This window comes from Epinephelus fuscoguttatus, linkage group LG9 (assembly GCF_011397635.1).
Source record: "Epinephelus fuscoguttatus linkage group LG9, E.fuscoguttatus.final_Chr_v1".
NCBI lineage: Eukaryota > Metazoa > Chordata > Actinopteri > Perciformes > Serranidae > Epinephelus > Epinephelus fuscoguttatus.
Genome location: NC_064760.1, coordinates 19,992,168 through 20,010,149, shown reverse-complemented (window position 1 = coordinate 20,010,149; position 17,982 = coordinate 19,992,168). Strand labels below are relative to the sequence as shown.

General features: G+C 39.4%; 2 protein-coding genes across 3 annotated transcripts; one reads left to right on the top strand and one right to left on the bottom strand.

Moving 5' to 3' along the window:
• Positions 1-13: 13 nt before the first annotated feature.
• zgc:162144 (RD3 domain-containing protein) lies at positions 14-6,774 on the top strand. Its single transcript, XM_049586154.1, has 4 exons — positions 14-77; positions 4,137-4,395; positions 4,867-5,174; positions 6,380-6,774. Exons 3-4 carry the CDS (start codon positions 4,867-4,869, stop codon positions 6,747-6,749), a joined length of 678 nt encoding a protein of 225 aa, XP_049442111.1. The 5' UTR covers positions 14-77; positions 4,137-4,395; the 3' UTR covers positions 6,750-6,774.
• Positions 6,775-9,310: 2,536 nt separating this feature from the next.
• stx5a (syntaxin 5A) lies at positions 9,311-17,646 on the bottom strand. 2 transcript variants are annotated; one of them, XM_049586152.1, is made up of 12 exons: positions 17,543-17,646; positions 16,849-17,079; positions 15,282-15,352; positions 14,803-14,858; positions 14,630-14,700; positions 14,368-14,484; positions 13,973-14,029; positions 13,779-13,860; positions 12,434-12,520; positions 12,186-12,289; positions 11,797-11,918; positions 9,311-10,690 (listed from the first exon to the last, which is right to left on the bottom strand). In XM_049586152.1, exons 2-12 carry the CDS (start codon positions 16,909-16,911, stop codon positions 10,531-10,533), a joined length of 990 nt encoding a protein of 329 aa, XP_049442109.1. In that variant the 5' UTR covers positions 16,912-17,079; positions 17,543-17,646; the 3' UTR covers positions 9,311-10,530. The 2 variants fall into 2 exon arrangements, with proteins under 2 accessions (XP_049442109.1, XP_049442110.1); XM_049586153.1 differs by lacking the exon at positions 12,434-12,520.
• Positions 17,647-17,982: the final 336 nt, after the last annotated feature.

Genomic DNA, 17,982 nt, shown 5'->3' with positions numbered 1-17,982 from the left:
TTGGGAAAAGTCCTCGCGGCGGCGTGAACCGTTGATGACCCCTAGCGACAAAACCTCACCATAAATCAGTGACACCTGTAAGTTATGCCGCCGCTTACCATCGAAATATGTCTTTATATTTTCTACAGGTGACTATAGAATTACAACACAGAGCCTCCGCCATATTGTCTGTAGTTCAAAATGCAAATAATCTTTATTGACACTTGGAAACAAATAAGGAACTGTTCTTTATTTCTTAGAGAAAATACGTGGCAGGGGTAAGACTTGGTTACTTAGTTTGTTTTGTTTTTTTTTAATTTTTTTTAAATTTTTTTTTTACCCTCCCCAAAGATAAAGATAAGATTAGCATTATTGGCTGTAATTTCTTCCCCTTGTTCCAGCCAAGGCTAGATGACCAACCTGGCAGAACTGGCAACTGCCCTGGGCCCCCAGACCCTTTGGGGCCCCAAAAGCCCAGATCTCCAAAGTGACAATTAGTTTGAGTCAGAAACAGAACAGTTGACTCTAGATCAACTTTTTAGTTTTGTCTGTGAATTTCAACCATAGTGGAGTCATCTGTGTTAAACAGCCTCAGGAAAAATTAGTAAATGGACCTTATCTCAAGATTTCTTTGTTTTGTTTTATCAAACTATGATTACAAAGATTCACAAAAGTTTTGTTTTTTTATGCTTAGCGTTTATGATCATTTGTATATTATATATATTTAATAAATTTTTTTACGAATAAACTGATGTAAGAGCCTTAAAGAAATGCTTCAACCCACAAAATGACCATTTGCCATGTTACCTTGAATTTGTGAAGAAAACATATTTTCGGCATGCCTCCATGGGAAAACGGTGAACATGTTGATTTATAAATTGATTGGGAACCACGTTTAACAACAGCAAACTAAAAATCCATTTACAAATTGTCACACAACCCATGCAGTACAATCCAAGTCTCAGTTATCTAGTTGTATGCCTTACTCCTAAATATGCATCTTCACTCAAGCCTTACTATTTAAAACTGAACTGAAAGCGAAAGGTGTATATGCTCTCTGCAGAGCCAGACTTCAGTACTAAGGCTTTGTGGCAAGAATGCATGTATTTGAGTACTGAGCATACGACTGGATAAAGGAGACTTGGAATATACTGCACCAGTTGTGTGAGAGTTTGGAAACAGATGTTTTGATGTAGTTTGCTATTCTTAAACATGGTCCCAAATCAATCAATGAATCATTATGCTCACCTTTTTCCATGAAAGTTTTCAAGAAAAATAAAGGCTTTCTTCAGAATTCAAGGTAACACAGCATGACTAATTGCAAATGATTATTTTGTTGGTGAAGTGTTCCTTTAAGGCAGGTCTGCTTCATTAACAGAAACTTAATAGGGGACCAGTAGCTAGGGTTAATCCAGGTTAATCTGCCCATGTGTCTATCAATAGTTGTTTTTCAACTACCAGGTTACAAATTCAAAGATAGCTTCACACAGAAATTTGAGAATTGCATCCATTAAAACTAAGCTGCTCAGTTGGCACGTCTTTATCATTATTAAACAGATTTTTACAAAGTTTTGATCCCACTGAGATTTTGGCATAACCAAAATTTGCTTGTCTCTGCCAAATCCAAAAATTGAAAGTGCTAATAAGATAGGTAATGATATGATTTTAGAATACTGTATAGAAATGTACTGAAAACATGACAACATTTTATTTAAATAAATGGTTCTGGAGCGCTGTTAACATTACACCTGGCGCCTGAGGTCCCACCACATAAATAATAGATAAAACTGAGTGATACACAGCTTCATTCTTCAGAACTGACATTTATAAATCTACTTGTATTCTTTTAACCTCCATTAGACTGTCTGTGCTGTGTCTGGGTGACCTGATCTGCCCGTTAATCCACTGAGTGACAATACAGGGAAACACTGAAGAGATTTTTGTCTGTTCAAGTTAGTCTTGATTGGACACACACACACACTCAGACACTACACTACTGTGTAGTTACATCTCCCCACACACACACATACATATTGATGAGTTGGCTCATTGTGAAGAATGGACTGGCAAATGTGATTCATTTATTGTTAGCAGATACTAATACTTTACTGCAGCTGGATCACAAACCATATTCTAGAATCAGTGACAGGCCAAGTAACCAATTACCCATCTCTGAAAGGTGCTGATGCCCCCAGAAAATTGGAACCCAAACCAATTCCTCTTTATGCAATATTGTAAAAGCAGCATATAATATTTAAATTTTTTTTTGTTTTTTTTTTTTAGGGCAAAGCGGTTCAACTAACATACATCTTAGTGAGTGTGGCATCCCGCAGGGTAGTATGTTGGGTCATCTTGTCTTTTGTATGTATATTAATGATTTTAAGACAACCTACTCTCCTGATATTTCTCCAGATGATTGTGCTTTAATAATGTTTCATAAAGATAGACCTTAAAAGTCCAGTTTGTAGGATTTGGGGACATCTCTTGGCAGTAATGGCATTTATAACTATGTTTTTATTCATTTATAATCACCTGAAACTTGTTTTGCTTTTTACTACCTTAGAATGAGCCATTTATATCTACATATGGTGCAGGTCTTCTTCCACAGAATCCACCATGTTGTTCTACACTTGCACTAGATAGGGCCATCCACATTTTCACTTCAGCCACCATAGTTTTCCGACATGTTTCCACATTGAAGAAAGTTTTAGTTCTGCAACCCCACCACTAGATGCCACTAAATCCTACACACTTGACCTTTAAGTCCAACAGTCTCTTAATAAAGCTCATTAAAATGTAAGCATTTGGCTTACATTATATCATCCATTTAGCCTTGAAAGATGGATGACCTCCTCTTTATTTATTGAAGAAATAGAATGTAGCGTATCTAGAAAGTGACTTGCACTAATATGTATCTGGTGAGTCAGTTTTGTCTAAGGTGAATGTAGGGATTGTGTTTTTATTCAAAAGACCACAGTCTTAGATAGGTGAACTGTATATATTCTTGGTGAAATTAGGGCAGTGTTGCAAACATAAAATTGTTGTACAACACTGTGCCAGTGTATTTACGGAACTAGGTTTCTCTCATGAAAGACACAGCTGTTTCAGATGAGGCACAGTATAGTCCTTTTATGAGTTTCATACATCAAAAAAAACCTTTCTTTATTATGCAGCAGTACAATGAAATGAGCTTTCTACAAGACTGAAGTGGGTCATGTTGCAAGTGGGCTTGCATGCTTAGCAACTCTGCATGTGTTTGACTGGTGTTGGTTTCGCGCTGTGTTGTTTGTCGGATGTTTGAGGACAACAGAAATAATTCTTTAGGGCTTTGCTGAGTTTTTATCCCTGATGACTGTAGCTACTGTTGTGTAGATTTCTAGTATCTTAAATCATCAATGACATTAAATTCATCAGTAGACATTTATTGATCACTAACAGTTCATGTTTAGTTACAGCAGCAACAGCATCCACTGTAGGCAACCGTAATTAGATTATAATAGTCATTATAGTCGCTCATTCTTCCAGGTAGGCTCTGGATTTGAATGTAATCTGGGATTTGGTGGCTCAGTGCTGAGTGGTGCGGAAACCCAGGAACTAGCCTGCAGTCACCTTACATACAAAACCACATGCTAGCCAGTGGACCAGACGAGAGAGTTTATATATGTGAGAAAGAGAGATTACTCTGGTAGTTATGTAATCTTGACCATAACAGTCTGGTAATTACAGGTGTGTCTGAAAGCTTATTGTCTGTGAACTAGGGTGACCATTTTCAGACATAAACTGTTATTTTCAAGGATCGTGCTGGGTGTAATGGCAGTGGTTGGAAACCAGAATGTGTGTTTAAATTTCATGACTGCCCAGGAATACCTCTGTCTGACACTGTGAAGTACCTTTGAGCGAGACAGTGTCCAGTCTGCATGTGTATGAGCTGAAACCTTGTTTCCAGCTTTGATTTATAGCTTTAAAACTGGGACACACATTAAAAAGAAGAGTTTAAATGACCTTACATGAAAGTAACTTAATTAGCAAACAATTCCTTGGTAATATATACACCCTCCATTTGAATTCAGTCAGTCACACAGACAAACACACGCTGCGCCCAGGTGTACACTCATGTGAGGTAAGCTTCTCTCGTCACTCACTCTTTATTAATACAGGATTACATTTATTCTCAATCCCAAACTCACACACACGGTCCACGGGCTCCTTAGAAAGGTCTACGTCCCTGTCTGCCGAGGAACGTCAGAGGTAGCAAGGCAGTCAGGTAGGTGTGTGCTACCAGCTGGAGTCCCAGGAGTTCGTCCTTTTTGAATGTCACAAGCCCAGGGAGGCCTGCTGCTCATCTGGCTGCTAACAGAGGCTTCACCAGACAACAGGTGGATTTCTTTCTGACAACAATACCCCAGTTCCCTGGCGGTAAGACAATAACTAAACTTCTAGTAGCATTTAGAGCAAGGGATTAAAATGGTGATGATATTGTTCTTAAGAAAACCTGGTTTGTATCATATTATGATGAATCATGTTTTACTTAAACAGGCTATACTGATAAGCTGTATCTGGCATGAAGGTTATACAGTATATCTGAGGTTTGTGTCAGAGTATGGAGACTGAAATTATTTAAATATTTACAGTATGATGATTAAATTCCTACATGTCATACCATTTGCATCCAAAATGTAAAGAGTTCCTCTACAGACTGATTGTTGCGGAGACATTAAATGGTGTCCAAATGTTTCTGTGACCCTTTGCTTTGTCTTTATTCTCCAGTATATTTCTAAAATACTAAAACTCTGAATATCAAGTTGCTTAAAGTTAGGTACAGTGAATACAAAATCCATGTATAAGGAATTTATGTGACATGACTCCACCAACTCTGTCCTTTCCCAGATGTTTCCTTGGTCTGCTGTTTTATCCATTGAGCCCAAAGTGCCCGGCCAACGCTCCACTGAGGAGTTGGTGACCAATACTCTGATGTTGGAGTTGGGGGCCATGGTGAAACGCACTGAGCGCATCCATCTGGAGCGTGCGACAGAGGGGCGACGCCGCCGTCGCAGCTCCTCTTCCACAGTTGACTACAGCTGGCTGGCCAACACCCCGCACCCACACCACTATGAGCTGACACCCAGTGATCTGCTGGAGCTGCAGGACCTCTGTGCCAAGATCCCTCCTGCACAGTGTGGCCCTTTGATCGTCAGGTGAGACAGACAGGGAGACAGACATACTGTAGGTACACACTGGCGGGAAGAGAGGGGTATAACTGTTACTGAGACAGAGACTGTGAAATTAAGGGCCAGATTGAAACTGAGGGTGAGATATAGAGACATGCAGAAAGACGCAGGGAAATGAGAGAAGAAGAGGCACTCATACATTATAAGAGACTAAAAGAGTGACAGGCAGGGTGATATAGATGAAGGCAGTAAGGGATAAAGAGCTTGAAGTACATGCTGGGAGATAATACATAAAGAAGAAACAGAAGAAGAGAGAGCTGCAGGGCTTCAATCAAATTCCCCTAACACCCTTATCAGTGCTGGGGAAGCTACTTTAAAGGCATAGCTTTGTAAATTGCCAATGAATTCACACTGAAAGAAGTTCAGCAAAGCTACTCTAGAGAGAAAGCTTTGTTAACTAAAGCTACTAAGAAAAAGTAGTTCAAACTACTTTTCTCAAAGAAAATATAAAAATAACCATGTAAATGTGACACGGAATTATAACAAAACTTAATAGAAAAAAGCCACATGCCTGCAAAAATGGCACACAATTGAGTTTATTGCCAAAAACATGCCCACTCATTCACTGGTCATACATACATACAACACATAAAATATCTTACTATTCATGGGGATGTGCAGGAATGTTAGTTTTGGTTTTATATACATTGTCCATCAGCAAATATGAATGTAGTACACCACCACCAAGGTACTGCAGAATGTTGTTAAATCTATTTGTTTACTCCCCATCACTGACACCTAACTATAGCTTAGTACATAAGCTGCTAATCTCAGATTCCTATTCCTTTTCTAAGAGACAACATACAGGACATCTTAAAAATCCACATCCATGATAGCCTAACTAGAAATCGGAAACTGTGCTCCAACACCTGTTCTCTCCTTCTTGCAACTTGTTTCACCATTTTTGAATGACAAAGACTTGCAGCTGAAAGAATTGGTTGGTGAATCAATCAGTTCAGTGTTTCACCTTCCAGCACCAGTGTAATCAGGGTTCATATCCTACCAGGGGCGTAGCCAGGGATTCTGCACTGTGGTGGCAGAGGCACCTCCCCCTTTATGGCTACATCTGCCTCCATTTTGTATGTCAGACCTTGTTTCTGTTTTGTCTTGATTGTAAAGTATTCTGCATGTATTTTGTACATTCTGTTCCTGATAATATGCTCCCCCTGCAGGTTCAGGAAGCTGGTGTCGCAGATGGAGCCTGAGGTTCATGAGGTTCCTCGGCTGTTTCGCTCAGTGCTGCACGACTGCATGGACGAGATGAACGGACACGAAGACCTGCACACGCACGACCCCGTCTTTGAGAAGCAGCAGCGCAGCAAGAGTCTCTCTTTTGTTACTTTCCGCACCAAGTTCTGCACGGGTCACCTCTTCAAGGGCAGCGGCATGAGAGGCTCGAGGGGGAATCTGCAGCAGCAGGTGGATTGGTCGGACGAGGAGGATATAGAAGGGGAGGAGGAGGCCATCAAGGCCAGGGCGAGGAAGGGAAGGAGCAGGAGCATGCCGGAGATTGGCCCTATGGAGCAGAGCGCTCATGGGTGAGCGGAGGAAGGGAGAGGATGGTGGAGGGGAGAAGATGAGCACCTGTAGGGGAGAAAATTGAGGAGTAAGAGGAGGGAAAGTAAAGAGATGGATCAGCATACTGTAAATATGGGGAGGAGCGGAAAAATGGGGAATGTTGAGTTTACGATTCTGAAATGTGTGATTAGCATTTAGTCGTGCTGTGAGCTACAAACTTGTCAAAATAGCAGCTCTGTGAGGCTGTACTTAAAGACAGTGGTGATTTGAGACAAATGCTAACATGCTGATGTTTAGCTGGTATAATAATAATGGTATCATGTTCACCATCTTAAGTTTTGCACATGCCAACATTTGCGGATTAGCTAGCTGATTAGCTAAGGCTGATGGTAATGTCATTAGTTTTGCAGGGGCCATATTCACAAACATTCTGAGAACACTCTCAGAGAACTCCTAGCATAGCCTGCAAACTTTTAGTAAGGAGTCATAGCTTAGGAGTGATTAAGGAAAGTTCTCAGGTCAAATCTGAGCAAGGAAGGGTTAGAAATGTTTACCTTAGTGAGGAGGTGTGGGCGACCCTGTTGCTAGGTGTGATGAATTCTACTAACAGATGTGATTGGTTGTCAGAGACACACCCTTTTATGAATCTGCAAGGTGTGGACACCCAGTGGAAATGAAATGAACTGCTGTCTGTGAAAGTGTTTTCACTGTTAGTGTGATCACTCTGCTGATGGAAGGTTGAGACGGACCAAAGTCATCACTGCTGCACTGTTGCATTTTTCCAGTTTTTCAGATATCTTAGTGTTGTGATCATTTTATTTCTGGTGTTAATAGCGTTAGGTGGGAAGTGTGTACCTATCCCTAATGAGATCCCTGCACGAATTTATCTGTAGCATTTCATTAACTCATTGTCATCCAGTGTTTGGAGAAGATTTCTCCGACCTCTTTCTGTTTCCGCCATTTTCTCCTCTGATTAAGAAACTCTAAAGCCTCTTACAAGTCCTCCTCCCTGCTCCTAACAGTTTTCACCTTAGGAGCTCTTTAAGGTCTAAGGTGCTCTGTGAATAACTCTTATCTTCACCAGGACCTACTCTTAACTTGAGGAGAAATTCTGAGAAAATGTCACAATTCTCTCTTTCTTACAATTTCGTCACTAGGAGCAACTCTTAGTGCTCGGAAGCTTTGTGAATATGGCCCCAGGTATTTGATCATAAACCAAGGTATAGGACAAATTAAATGTTTTACCTGATGAAGGCACAAGATGAAAAGAAAAATGGAAGGGATAGCAATTAATCCTGAGGGGAACATTAAATTTTATGAAAAGCGATACGATATTTATCAAGTCAACTGGCGGCACTGTAGAGCATGTGAAGGTATGTAATGTCATGTGGGATTGGGGTGCCATCTTGTGAGGTACGTGCTTTGTTACCGAAGTGTATGCACCAAAAGTGAGTTTACAGCGTCTGGGTATGTGAGCGGAGGAAGTGCATTGAGGTCTGTAATCCAGCCATGTCATATGGATCTATGTTTTTTATTCTTATCAGTTTGTCCAAATACTGTTGCTTGCCCACACAAGTAACATAGCACGATCCTCACAAGATGGCATTCCAGTCCAAAAAATTCAACACAGTGTGACGTCAACTTCACGGATCACTAACCTCAAAAGGATACAGTGTCTGGGGATCAGAAATGTCTGTACAAAATGTCCTGGAAATCCATTCAGTAGGTGTTGAGATATAGATTGACATAAAGCCACGTCACTAGCATCACTAAAAACTAAAATGTGTGTCATGGGGTTTCATCTGAGTAAAACTTTTTATGCTGCTAACCTTCACATGCTTCGGGGTATCTTAAAAACAATCAGTTGTTGCAAGTGCTCTCTGAGCAACAGCTCTTGATGAATCATACACGTGTCATGAACTCTCCCTTTAAAAACATGTTACGCAATAGACAGTACAGCTGCTTTCTGCAGTAGATTGCAGGGAGGTTCAGCAGAGGTCACTCATCTGTATATTCAGCAGTCATAGTTTGGCTCCAGATCACCTGCTTGGTTAGTGGGTGCTCTCACAGTGTGTCATCAAGCAATTTCTTGTAACCAGAAATAACTAGTATCATCTGTAATCTTCTTTTTTTATTGTAAATATATGTATTTGGAGAAATAAATATGCAATGTTGTCATTACCTCTATGTTGCTAAAATAGTTTTTTTCATAAAGATGTTTGTGTTTGGTTTAAATATAGAAACAGCTGTGTAACATTTAAGACTAAATGTGACTACATGTGGATTTTTGCCCGTTTATATCTGTAAACTGTATATTTTTTAAGTGTAGTAGCCTTGACGCCTCTCTACAAATGAAAGATGCATGGACCTTGATCACTTGAGGCTGAAAAGGCTAAATATTTGTATGTAAATATGTCTGGGACCTGTAAATAAACATTCACAATCAGTGTGATGTAAATATGTTGAATATGTCACACAAAGCTGCATGTGCTCAGCACTTCTGTTAGCTAGTCTTAGCCTCACAGCATGGCTAATTATATCACTGCTGACTAATCCTCTTATGCCAATAAATTCTCAGCCATGAATGCCAGCACCCCATTATCATTTTATTAATATGCACTTTCTTATATCATTATCACTATTTGCACTTTTTACACTGAAGTCAAGGCATTTGGCTAAAAAAGAACAGACAGGGAGAAAAATATAAGAATGACTGTCTCCTTTCTTCTTAAAAAGCGTCCGATAGGTTAGATAGGTTAAGAGGGGAAGAAACTACAACAGTGACATGTAACCAGACACTTCCGGGGAATCTGGCTGATTGAGTCACTGCATCAGTGGAGCCTTCACAGCCAGTCTGACCCCTTCATCAGCACTGATATCACACCTGGATCCTGTTCAGATTCTCGATTCACATATTGAAGTCTCTCTGCACCACTGAATGTGCGAGTATACACTTTTTCAACCATTCAACCTGCCTAACAGCTGGCAACCAAACAGTTTCATTTTAAACAGAGTTGTTGCATCACTTCTCAACATTTCGTCACAGCTCGAGTCTGAATTCCACCAGCGAAAGTCTCTTCAGCTGTCTGTAACTGTAACTCCTTGTTCTCGCAGGACACGAAATGCTGGACCGCAGCAAGTGTCTTCTTATAGTGTCACAGTTCTGTATGAGTACCCATTTGGCAACTTTGAAAGCATAACAGAATATAGCAGAATAAAAAAATATATCGAGTGAAGAATTGTTGATAAACAGGGGACACAGTCATGCTCTTCAATGAAAAGTAAACTAAGAAGCAAAATTATCCGAGGATAAACTCTAGTTCTGCAGTTTGGCTTTGAAATAATGATAATAATAATAATGATGTATGACGTGGGGTAAACAAGAAAATAAAAAAATTAAAAAAAAAAAAAACAGTTTGCAGAATCAAACTATTAAATTATAGCCATTTTGATTAAATGTTTATGTATAATTGGTCAAAGAACAATACTGAGCAGTTTTTTGCTCGCTCTCTATACAAAGTCGGGATTTTAGATAATTTATTCTTTCATTTGGACAGAGTTCGACGTCTTCATTCTTCACTGGATCGTAGAATTAAGATCAAGAGTCTGTGGCTTGGGAAAAACCGGAAAGTCTGTATTAATGGTAAAGTCTTTATTAATCTGAGCAGCTCCCAAGCCTCCATCAAAGTGTCCCTTTGACAGAGAAATCCGTCCTTCAAATATGTCGTCTGGACATGTCGTCTCAGTCCAGCTCTAGCTTACTTTACTCCCCCTCATTTCATGTGCTTCTGCCCTCCTCGTTTCTTTAAGCGAAGAAGACTACGAAGATGATGAAGAAGACGATGAGGACGAGAAAGATCTTGATCATCAGCCAGCGGTTGGAGGAGACCGACTGGAAGTATTTGAGGATCTCTGTGTGGGCAGCCTCCACGTTAAGCTGAGTGTCCTCCACGTTAGCATCGATCCTGTGAGAGAAGCACAAGCTCAGTAAGACAAGACTGATGCTATGTTGCCTATAATCAATCTTCTTACAAAACAGTCAGTTCAAAAGATTTACATGTGATTTTGTAGCCTCTTTAACGCAGTTATGCCACCTCACTGTTCTATATATAAAGGTACAATAACAGAAGGGGGGGGGCAGAGTTGTCTTGCTTTTAAGCTGGCAGTGGAGATGGTAATAACACCAAAATGGCGTCTGTGAAAAAGGGACAGCCGGCAGGACGGGACTACGGACAGCACAGGTGCAACGTTTTGACAATGTGTTATGTGTGCTACAGACCATGGGAGATTTATAAAGTAGCTGTTAGCAGTTAGCAGCTAACACAAAGAAGAATAGAGCTGTAAATGTCCACATATTGGTAAAACAATGAGGATTGGGATCTCCTTACCCTCCAAGCAGAGGACGAGATCAGCCACCATGTAACAGGGACGGTAAATGATTGGTTATTGCCATGTTATGTCATTGTGATTGTTTAGAAAGCGCTGCCGACGCATATGTTTTATGTCACGCTACAGGTCGACGCTGTTTTACATGCTATGCCTCTTTTGCTTCCGCGATGCCAGCATACTATCTAAAATCACACACTGGAGCAGCATGATGCCATGATGTGTTCTGTGAAAACATGAAACAGCAATGCAAAGAAGGGACTTGGTAGTGACTCTGTAAAAGGGCTAGTGTTTCCATACAAGATAGTGTTGCTTGTTTATTAAGAATAGTTTGACATTTTGGGAAATATGCTAGTTTGCTTGCTTGCCAAGATTTAGACGAGCAGGTCAATGCCACTGTCATGTTTGTATGGTAGATATGACGGTACAGCTGATGTATTTATCATACTAAACAATATGCAGTATGTCAATTAATGAGCTTTAGAAATGTTGAGAAGCATATTTCTTTTAGCCTCGAAACTACCCTGGCTGCAGCTTCATTTTTACCATACAGACTTTAAAGGGTGGTATTTGTATTCACATCCAACTCTCAACAAGCAAACTAGCATATTCCCCCTAAATGTCTGTTCCTAATTAACATGACATCTTTTCCTCTGCACTCCCTTAATTTCCTGCTCCATCTTACCTCTGGATGGTCTCCTCTTGCTCCTTGACCATGTGCGCCAGCTGCTGGAATATAGAGCCCAATTCAACGATGGTGCTCTCAATGTTCTGCATGGTGTCTGCACGGCTCTGGATGTATGAGTCCTGTAACGACACAGATAGCAAGATTTCAAAATGGTTAGAGCACATAAATAGATAGATTTTTCACTGGAGATTTCAGTCCAATATTCTTACGAAGTTTACGGAGGACACGTTTCTTACTTATAGTAGCAAAGAACTAACAACACTGTGCATCAACTAATTTAAAAATGAGCAATAACTGATTTTATCCCCAATTTTTGAGCTAACAAATAGGACACCCAAATTCCTCTCCACCTGCCTGACTTTAAAAAATATACACCAGCAGTCTACCTGCTCATCAATAAGCTGGAGTTGCAAAGGATTGGTCTGAGAGTCCATATCGATGGCTACATCCCCCATACTCCTGGACTCATCCTGCATCAGGACCGAGCTCTCTGAGGGGACACAACAAGCAAAACAAACACACATGTTCAGCGAACTCACACAGAGATGCTCAATGGTAGAGAACAGAAAGAACAGCGGGCACATACAGTAGCTAGTTATACCCGCTGGGAGAGTCAAACGTTCCAGGGAAATACCTTTTAAATTTGAGGTTGTATTGCCCTGGTAACCATTGCGCGGCTCGCGAGCTGCATGCGGCTCCTGGGCCCCTTTTTTTCGGCTCCCTAAAATATTTTTTAATTTTTGCATTATAGATGACCAAATACAGTAATAATCATTCACAAGGACTTCGAGCAGTTCGCTATCACAACAGCTGTTCGAGAAGTACACTGCCAGTCAAAATGTTTCTGTACATCTGCGACATCAGTGGCTAAATTTCAACCAATTTGCTCATTGTAAATAACCTAAAAATCAGGAATTTTAAACAGGTGTAACAACTTTTAAAACAACAGAACTGTTTGTGTTATCATTGTAAAACAAAATGGACCATATGATCTCATCTTTTATTTTGTCATGAGCAAATTTAGCTCCAGGAGTGTTCCAAAGAAGTAAAACTTTATATGTAATTACCCGTTTCTGGCGAGCGAGTAATACATTCTTAAGGGCAGATGCAATCAACAGGTCAACCACTTGATAGTCATACTCTATGTTGTTGTTTACAGGGGCCAAATTATAGTGATAATAACTGATTTTCAATTAGATATAGGTTGTTTCCAATTACATTTTCATTCACACATCAATTTGTTACCTATATTTTATTGTAGGATATCAACAGTGAGCACAATGTTTGAGGTTTTACCAAACAGGCTGAAATAATGCTGTTCATAAACATTTTACTGGCAGTGTAAATGCTCCCATAGGAAGCATCTGAGCTCTGTATCAATTAGAGGAAAACTTTCAGCCATTTGTTTAGCAATATGATAAACTGAGCAGGAGCCACACATGTCAATTATCGACTCAAAGCCAAAACAATTACACAATAAAAAGGTGTGTTCACTCTAATACACTTTGTGAAACTGCCCGCACAATTTTATGTTGAATGAAAAAATGAAGAGCAGGAAATGTTTTAGGTGACAACTGAAACGTTGGAATTTTTAGAGGAACGAAGAAGACCAGGATACAATCTGTGCCACATGATAAGGTTACACCAGTTATTATGAAACCAAAATGTTGCATTAGGAAATTTACAGTCAACCTTTAACCCATGTCTTTGCTTTGACAAGAGATTCTTTTTAGGTTGTGATTTGAATTTAAATACTGCTGCTTGTTAGTACTGACAAAGTCCAAACTGCGTGAAATGTTTAATCAGCACAAAATGTAGCTGAGGCAAAACTTTTGCCACAAACAATAACCAGTATAGAGTGAACACGCCCTCATGAAGCTACAACAGCATGCTGTGTTTACCTGTTGGTGCCATTACTTTAATGCGAGACCCTTGTAAAAATCACAGTGAGAGTGAAGCCAAGATGAGGATAAACTTACTGAAGTTGTTGGCCATTAGAGGAGAAGATGAGACAGGGGGCTGGGAGAACTGCTCTCTCCTGCTGCGCTGCTGCTTCAGGTTCTGCGGGGAAAGGGACAAATGAAGGACAGTGATGAACATGACTGAGAAGCAACCCCATTCAAAACAATTTAGTATTTCCTGCATTTGAACGGTAAAATTAAACACCTCTCACCTCTGTTCTAACTTCTAGGACTGATTTGAAGTCATTGGACATTGAAGCCAGTTTGGACTGTGGACGACAAAAAATACAGCAGAGTTAAACAAAATTAATTCAGCTGCACACATTTCTCACAGCACTCTAATGTGTGAACAAAAATTCTGCAAACATTTTCTGATGCCCTTATGTATGAGATACAAATCTATTTCATAGGGGTAGGGGAAAAATTATTCTTTGATGCACTGGGATTCTCTCTTGAAAAATTCTTGAAGCAGAAATTTTAATAATTAGAAATTTAAACTTTATGATTGCCTGGAACAATTTAAATTTACCAGGGTATTAATGGTCCCATGCACTTGGATGTAATGCACATATACGATACAGTATGAATTAGACATTGTGGAATATACCTGTAGTGACACCACTATAGTGTTTGAGTGGGTTTGGATGTGTCGGCCACCTGGAGCTCCACGGGACCTCACCAAGTCCTGCAGCTGTGCTATCTGTTTGTTTAGACTGTTGATGTCCTGAAAATATAAACACAGCAGAGGTAGAAAACAGGGTTATCATTTTACAAGATAGTACAGAATCATAAATAGCTGCTCTTTTCATAAATAATGTACAGTATGTTTGCAAAACAACATTTCGTGGAATGTTAACAATTCAACTCACTTGTTTAATGATGTATGTTAGCTCTTCAATCTCCACCGCCTTGTCGTCAAATAAAGATTTTCTTTTTGCCACTGTAATATAAAAACCAGTGTGCAAAATCAGCACTTTCAATGATATGACATATAAGCACAAGATTTTTAATTATGCTAAAATAACATTAAAGGGACACTTACAAATAGTGAGCTTTTCCAGTTTAGCGAATGTATTGCTCAAGTCTTTTCCAATTCTCCTGCAAGAAAGCAAACAAACAAAAATTTATCTTTCTTTGTCATGAACAATATGTACCCCAATATATTTCAAAATACAGTTGTTTCAATTGTTACCAGGAGTTAAGATTACATCTATTTATCTCTGTGCTCTGTGTCTCCCTGCTCACAGTCTTTGCACTGTGCTAAGCCAATCATGCCCTGGACTAATGTCTCCACTAAAAATTCACACCAATATTTTCAGTTAACTTTAGTTAAAAGAATAAACAGGACTCCGATTTATAAGTATGCTACAGAGGAGTGTTTTACATGCAGTAAGGATGAGGAGGATAATAACGTGAAAACAAATAATGCAACACCTAAAATCAACATAAAAGATCAAGTACAGTCAGCAAATATTTAAGATCTGTTTAAACACATAAGAAAACAGACTATGAGGAACTTACTTGGCCATAACTGTAAAGTCGCTGCGCTGCCTGAGGGCGTTGAGCGTTGGTTTACTGGGTTGGACCCCATTCTGCCATGAGAGGAAGAAAGTGAAAGGTATGAGATGGACAGATACATAAAAATAAGAGACAGAGGGATGAAACTCTGAAAATGTGACTACAAAACTCCTTAAAATTGATTTAGAAGTAATCAGTTGGTCAAGAGCATGAAATGGTGGTGCATGTCAATGAATAGTTTTAGTGATTGTTCTCTGTGTATCTGCTCAGGGACTGCAGATGGAAATTAGCGTGCTCACACAAATCATTGCTTCTCATTTGAGATGAATGTTTGTTGTGTATGGTCTTGGTTTAATAAAGACGAATAATAATAATAATAATAATAATAATGATTTCTTTGTTTACCCACAGTAATTGCAGTTAATTATTAAGCAAATAAACCAAATATCAGTTACTGGTTACATGCTTCCTTTCATTATTTTATTATTAGTTCAAAAATTATTACCACATGCTCTGAGTCAAACTAAGTTAACATTTTTATAGCAACACTACAAGCACTGGTAACTTCTGATTATAGTCCATCTGATAAACCTTTATTGATGCTAACACCAATAGTGATGTCTGAGGGTTTAAAAAAACAACAATAAACTGACCAATTTTGCCATTTTAAAACATAAAATGAACAAGCATTTTTTATATAAATCCCTTAAAATTTTTGTTGTCATGCTCTCTGGTATATTAAACTGAATCTAATTACCTTCAACATATCGCATTTCTGCCTGGCACTTTGTTTTATATCAGCCAACATATACACTGATATCAATATCTCAGTGAGAACTGATGTCAGCCATAGTGCTGAGGTATCTACAGCTATCAGATACTTAAATTAAGATATTTTTATTCAAATATATGTGATCCTGCACAGAGTTAGGTGTTATATAGGAATATGTTTAGCTCGTGAGAATAGAGTGAGCTAGGTTAATCTACATTTTGCCAACAGGTAAGTGCAAATATGAAGTAAAATATCAGGTTTAGAGGTATGTTTGAAGAGCTGTAACATCAGAAATGTGGACTTTGCCGCAGAACAGCTTGACTCACTTTGACACTAAGAAATTTAAAGATGGGATATGAAATTAGATAAAAATGTTTGTGTTAAGTAAGACCTCATAAATTCAAATTTAAGACTATGTAATGACTTTTAAGAGCAATACTTATTAAATTGAATTAAGGCATTTTCAGACTTTTTGAGGACCTGCTGATTACCATTTTTGTTGCTGAGGGAAGATAACAAGGACACTAATTTGTGCTAAACTTGATCCAAACTGTACAAATAAGACAACTTAATCTAATCAGACAACTTCATTCCTCTGTGGAACCAAAACTAGACACAGAAAGAAGCAAACAAGAAACCAAAACCAAAAGTATAAAACAAAATTCATCTGCGTAACAGAATAAAATGAAGTGAAAACACAGCAGTGTATTTTTAGTGAGCACGTCATGCACTTTTGGCAAATGAATAATTTTAAATACAGTGATTCCGTTATGATTGTACTGTGATGTGTCAACATACCTGTCTGCCCTGGAGAGATTTACAGGCTGACTGGAACTCGAGTGTCCGGTCACGGCACGTCATCCTGCCGCCGGTAAATGGTCACAAGCCCGCTGTAGACCAGAAACCACCTGGGACTATCGGGTCCTGATCCTCAGGTCTGTGTGATCGGTAAATAGAGAGACCTCCCGGTGCGCGGACAAACTCACAGCCAAGGTGGGGTATCCGTCGTGGACATATGGACACACATGCCTACGGTAACGGGAAATAGACGTGTCAATACAAACCAACAGAAATCAGCTTTATATTTAACTGATTAACAAACACAACTGGTGGTTAGGTAACATTAACGTTAGTAAGCAGCCAGCCGGTACCGTTAGCTAACAGTCCGGCTCTCTGGCACCAACAACACGACAAAAACGACAACAGCCACACGGTAAATAACAAATACCTGCCATAACTCACAAATAAACCCGCGGGTGAGCTAAATAAATTGTTATCTGGACCAGCTCTGTGTGTGTAGCTGAAGGCCGCCCCTCACGACACACAGCTGATCACGGCCTGACCGGCTAACCACAGGCTAGCGTTAGCTTCAGAAAGCTAACCGGGCATTCTAAACGGTCTGTGCTGCGTTACCTCGGTATAATTCGACCTAAACTGATCATGTGAGCTTTAATCTTATTTAAAAGACACAAATCGATCGGTTCCAACTTACTTGAATCGATATTACAGCATATTTCGAAAGCCCTCGATGTTTCTGGCAGAAACTAATCAACCCAGGAGTTAAAGTTCCGATCCGGGTCGTTTCCGGCACTGACGTCACTGCCACGTCTACTTTACCGAGGCGGAAAATCCCTGGAGATACAACACGTGACCGCCAGGGGACGCCACACCTCCTGTTTATATCTCATCAGTACAGCAGGCTATATTATAGTGGTTATATCTGCAGTACCCTAATATTTATGCATTATTTATTTATTTGTATACATTATGAGGAGGACAGTACATAACAAACAACTATAAAATGTCACAATTTCTTCCATCGTGGATCTTGATGTAAAGAACACAGCAGTTCAGGTGACTATACCAGCAAACCAATGAAATAAATGCTTTTATTTTGATTAATAAAATAATTCACTTCAAGTAAAACAGCCA